Genomic DNA, 5,827 nt, shown 5'->3' with positions numbered 1-5,827 from the left:
TTGCCAAGAAAACCCCAAATGGGGTCATGAAGAGTTGGACATGACTGAAAAGTGACTGAACTGAAAACAAAAGTCCAGCCTGGTTCACTGACTCAGTCATGGTTACACAAGAACTAAGTAACTGATATAGGATTTGAACCCAGTTCATTTGACTACAAATCCAACTCTCTTTCTATAGTATTTCACTGACTCAGAGAAACTACTTTCATAATTTTATCTGTAACTTGAAAAAACATTCAGAGGAGGAACATGTTAAAAAGCAACCACTCAATTCACAGGCTAATAAATCTGTCTTAAATTCATACACATTTTCCAAGTGCTTTAAAAATGCAGTTATCATTTCTAGTTTAGGAGATGGAAATGAACATTAGCAAAAATAATTCTTTTGAAGATTATTCACTCCTTGTAATAAAAACTACACTCCGGGGGGCTTATATAAGCCTTGTATCTCCCTTAGGAGCTTAATAATGTATTTGTTGCATTGAATTGAATTTACAGTTTCCCTCTCAGACATCTGAAATTGAAGGATTGTGATATATTAAACACAGTGAAATAACTTTTTCTATTACCACAATTTACATTTTTTTGCAGCAAATCTACCTTTCCCCCTCAACCCATTACATTTCTTATACTGCTAATGCCTTGAATAAAAGCAATTTGTAGTGCATTTCCTGAAATTTTCATTCATTTTTCAGAAATGGTATCTCAATTGTTTGTTGTGAAATGAACCTTGAAGAGCAGATATTCCCTTACAAGTTACCAGCAGAAAGTCATGACAGCTGCTTTATTTGGTCTAACCACATGCTTTGTCATTAATATTAAAGTAAGACCCACAGTATCCTTCTTCATTTATCCTCTCCCATTGTTCGAAACATTTGCCCTTAAGTCACCAGCAAAGTACAAGAGAAGGGTTTTTTCTTTTTCTGTAGTTTTACTCTACATTATTACTAATCCTAAAAGTGATTTCCTTCTTTTTTTTTCACCACCAAAGATTAGGTGATTTAATTTTTTGCACTTAGAAATGTTGATTTAGAAACTCTAGGAATAATTTTCAAAAGAATTTCTATGTTACTAGGTTGGTCCATCCTTCAAGCACTGGATACTTGTCTTTTGAATCCAGCTATTCAAGCTATAGCTCATAGATTATCATAAATTATTGGTTCAACGATTGCTTTTATCATGAGATAAATCTCAGGTCCTATCTGTCTGTAACGTTTTATGGTATAACAACAACTCAGACTGAATAATACGTTGGTACATGTGATTTGTTATCATTAAAAATAAGATCCTCCCAAAATTTCCACTTAGGAAAAAATCAGTCACCTTACTTTATTTTTCCTCCCATGGAAAACAATACTAAAATATTGAAATAGATCTGTGATCTCAACAGTGTGGGTATTCTGTCCAGTGATACAGATTAGAACCCATTTGGGTCCTCCCGTCTTGTATAACTCATGGGAATCCAGAAAACAAAGATGAAAATATGATCTCATAATGGCTTTCAAGTTAATACAAAGACCCTTCAAATGTTTAGTAAAATGCTGCCTGAAAAAAACATTTTTTTTAAGTCTTTAAATTTAAAATGATAAATCTAAGTAGAATCAGACTAAATAACAGGTCTGTTCAACCCTTGACCCTTAGTTTGTGGTCACATGTGCTTTTTTTTTTGCACCCTTTATTAGGGCAAGGAGTATGAGAAGGGAGGCTGACAGGCAGGGTGTGTGAGTGTATATAGTAATGGCTTGCCAAGTCTGGAAGCTGTGCCTCGTGGCCTAGGATCATGGGAACTAATCCAGCTCTCTTTGTGCTCATTGCTGTTGGCCTGCCTTTGTGCAACCTTGAATCAAGGTCAACAGACAAAGGAGGAAGCTATCTGAACTTCGGGCTAAAATTCAGACCATATCCTGCTATCCATCTGCATTAGCTATTTCCCATCAAAAGCAATTTAGCATTTGCCAACAAAACTGGTGCCAACTGGAACTATCTTAGCCATGAGTCCATCAGACATACCAGAATACTGGGGTTAGACACACCATTTCCTTTCAATTTTAAAACCCAAGTGAAAGTGTTGAGGTCTTGTCATGAATTAGATCAAGTCATTGAAAATAGAACTAGAGCCTAAAATATAGGCCCTAGTGCTATTTTCTAGGATTTAGAGACCAAAGAGAACTTAGAAGGCTAACTAGGCCAGTCCTCTCATTTTACAGATGAGGAAACTGAGGCCTAGAAAGGTTACATGCTCAAGTTTACACAGAATCAGGATTCCTATTCAGGTCCTCTGACTCCATGTCTAGTGATTTCCCCACTATACTCCTTCCTTATGTGATTTTAGCTAATATCTAAAACCTACATCACTTTTTATCCCTTAAGAACATTTGAAATACATGCAATGAATTTAAGGAAAATTGAAACCTTCATCACTGATGGTCGCATCAACTAGTTTACATTTATCAACACATTCTCCTTTGGACTGGTCATCAGGAGATAAATGACATTCGATGCAGCTCCTATAAAAATTATTCAAAAGAAACTATTTCATGTTGGTTGAAAATACTGAATAAATATTACTACACACATACATATATTTATATACATAAATTTATGCATGTATTCATGTCACACACACACACACACACACACACACATTTCAGCCTTACTATGATGCTGAGCTGAGAATTCTTGCCATGGATTTGCCTTACAGTGACTGAACTAAGTTTCCTTGGAGGGAAAAATTCAAGTGGGTCCTGGTGTCTATGTTGTTCTTACATTAATCTTGCCCATAACTATTTGCTTTGTTGCGTACCCCTAATAGTAATTAGTATACAAATGACAAGTAGAATGGAATCTTTGTTAAGTATGTTTTAATTTTTTTTTCCTGGGTAGAGAGGAGAAGGTCTAAACACTAAAAGATGATTTGGGCTGGAAAATCATTTGTACTTCTTTGTAAGAGTCAATCATCTTTGAATAAGAATTAAACAAATATTCAGTACCATTCTTATGGTGTTTCTAAGATAGGTAATAAAATCTCAGAATTGGAGGGAGTCTTATGTAGGAGTGTGTTGTCGTGGAATGACATTACATTTGGTATACGCAGACTTGGGTTTTAGCCCCAGTTCTGTGACTTGATCAGTCATTTGCCCTTTATACCCAGTTTCTTAATCTGTAAAATGAAGCTGTTGGACCCCTATTATTTTAGTCTTCATTGTAATAATTATGATGATGATAACTACCATTTATATGATAATAATTTGCCTGCAAAGTGCTATACAGATGTTATTCCATCTTTCAACAACCCTGGGATGTAGGTGCTATTATTATCACCCCCATTTTGCAGATGAGAAAACTGAGGCAGACAGAAATTAAGTGACTTGTCCAAGACCACACAGCTAGAAAGTGTCTGAGGTGAAATTTGAACTCAAGTCTTCCTGATTCCAAATGCTAAATTCCATCCACTGCACCATCTAGCTTAGCTGCCTTCTCTTTTAAAGGAGAAGTAACTAATTTCCTATAGAGAGATATTTCTTGAACAAGGTTACTCTGTCAGCTGGAGGTAAGAACATAGCTCTCCTGATTACTAACCAATACTCCATCTACTACCACACATAACCTTACAAGGTCCAGCATGGTCTCTTACATATAGTAGCCATTTAAATATTTGTTGATTTTTTATGGATTAAAAAGACAACATGAAAGAAAGAAAAAACTCCAATCCAAACAAAAACAAAAAGAAAGGACATCTTCTATTTTAACTTCCTGAAACCTCTTGTCTGTCTTCAGGCTCCTATTAGACATGGACCAGTGTCTTAAACAAAATTATTAATCTTGGCCTTTTAATGAAAGGTTGCTAAATATAGCAAGGGCATTTCCAAGGACAAAGTCTAGGAATCAAACTCATTCTAAGAATGTTAATACAACAAAGAAATATTTAGAGCCTGAATTTACCTTTCACTAACAAAACAAACAAACAAACAAACAAACAAAAAAGGTTAACAAATTGTTTTCCATGTAACCTTGAGCAGCTATAGTTTTCCTAACAGGTATGCACAAAGCAGGCCTAGCTTGTCTGAAGGTACTACCATTAAGAGTAGCTGCTCAAGAGCCTCCCTCTGCCCCCCACCCATCTTCAAGCCACGTTAATTGTTCATTTCATACTTCATGAGTCACATTTAAAATGAAATCACATTTAAAGAGAAGATGAAAATGGAAAAAAGAACATTATAGGACAGAAAAACCTCAAAAGGGGGGTTTAAGGGTATTTGCAACCATTATAATCATGTCTCTAGGGTTTTTTTTTTAAGTTTTCCTTGGCATGGTGACAGAGAAGTTTTGACACAAGTCATATGTAGCTGCTGAGTCAATATTGGTGTTCTCCCACTGTGTACATCAAAATGCAAATGTCACCATTTGGGTTGCCGAGTTAATGAAAATATGAGCTGTATAAATATATTTACTATGTAAAATGTGGCAAACATTCTTTCATTGTGTAAGCTGTGGAAATGAGTTTGATTTGACCCACTAATTTTGTCCTGACCCCATTAAAAAGCTGGCTGGCAAGTAAAGAAACCATTCTCTGCTAGGAAGGCAGGAGGATGGGCTTTGTTTGTTCATATGGTGTGAGAGACTACACAGGGCTATGGCTGTGTGCAGTGACTGCCTGAGAAAGACCCTAAACAGTGTGTGTGGCCAATGGAACGGTGCTATTGTCAGGGAGGGGCCTCTGAATCTTTAGCCACAGTGGGGCTATAGATAGAAGTGAATCAGAAAGGTCAGGCTGTAGAAAGTAGTGATAAGGAAGTCCCTTGTCTGTTTTGCTCTAAAAGGTACTGGCTACACAAGAGTGTTGTCAGCCTGTCTCTAGGGCGCTCCTTCTGTGTGGCTAGTATTGTAATCTAGAGTGAATCTGATGTTATCAGTGTGGGACATCAGCTCAACTACCCCATGTGAACCCCAAGCAGAAATGTAACATTGTGGTCCTTGACAATCAAGACAGAGAAGGAGGAAAGTGAAAGATAAAGCTCCAGGCTTAGGATCACAGGTGCATGCTGGCCACCTGCTTTCTGGTTAATATTCTGTGACCAAATGTTAGGAAAAACAAGCTGGGGTCTGCTCTGCTGAAAACTCAGTGTAACTTTGGTACCACATAAATCTGACCCCCCCGAAGTATCAATGAAAGGCATTACTCTCAATATTACCGTTTAGAATTACAGGGGTCACCACAGGTAGGGCATTGTTCACACCTAGGGCCTGAGGCCCCGGGGGTGGTGCACACACATTTTCCACAGGAACAGTCTCCTCTTCCACTGCAAAGCATGCCATCTTCAGAGATGCATGAGTCAGTGCTGGTGGTACAGTTGCAATATTCACCAGTCCATCCGCTGTTGCATATACATTCTCCACAGTCACAGTGTCCATTGTCTATAAAATATACCCAGGGACAATAAACCCTAGTTAAACTCACAGGTAACTGGTTTAAAATGATAAAAGGTCACTGTGACCACCCATTCATCCTATTCAATGCTTCTGGTGTAGATATATCTATCTATCTATATCTATATATACATATGCACATATATACATATATGTATGTACACATACATACATACATGTGTGCATATATATGTGTGTAGTCTATATATCAGATATATGTCCTTTGTTTTAATAATAAGAAATGATCTCCTGCCCTTTCCATACTATCATTTCTCATTATTATAACAAAGGACAGGGGAATAAAAAGAACCACATTAGCACATCCTCAAACAACAACAAAGGATAATCATCAACAAGTATTTCCTAATTTTTTAAAATCTTTAACTAGGTATACATCTAT

The 5,827-nt window shown here is 36.9% G+C and overlaps 1 protein-coding gene across 1 annotated transcript in view; it reads right to left on the bottom strand.

Annotated features, from left to right (window-relative positions):
* Positions 1–5,827, bottom strand: part of ITGB6 (integrin subunit beta 6) — a 95,012-nt gene that overhangs the window by 22,322 nt on the left and 66,863 nt on the right. The window contains exons 12-13 of the mRNA XM_027866022.1: positions 5,193–5,415; positions 2,413–2,507 (exon numbers count right to left, since the gene is read on the bottom strand). Of these exons, the coding sequence (XP_027721823.1) occupies positions 2,413–2,507; positions 5,193–5,415 (318 nt within the window). The remainder of the gene's footprint in view (positions 1–2,412; positions 2,508–5,192; positions 5,416–5,827) is intronic.

This window comes from Vombatus ursinus, unplaced genomic scaffold (assembly GCF_900497805.2).
Source record: "Vombatus ursinus unplaced genomic scaffold, bare-nosed wombat genome assembly UNPS02014779.1, whole genome shotgun sequence".
Classification (NCBI taxonomy): Eukaryota; Metazoa; Chordata; class Mammalia; order Diprotodontia; family Vombatidae; genus Vombatus; species Vombatus ursinus.
This window is presented reverse-complemented; position numbering and strand designations above follow the sequence as displayed.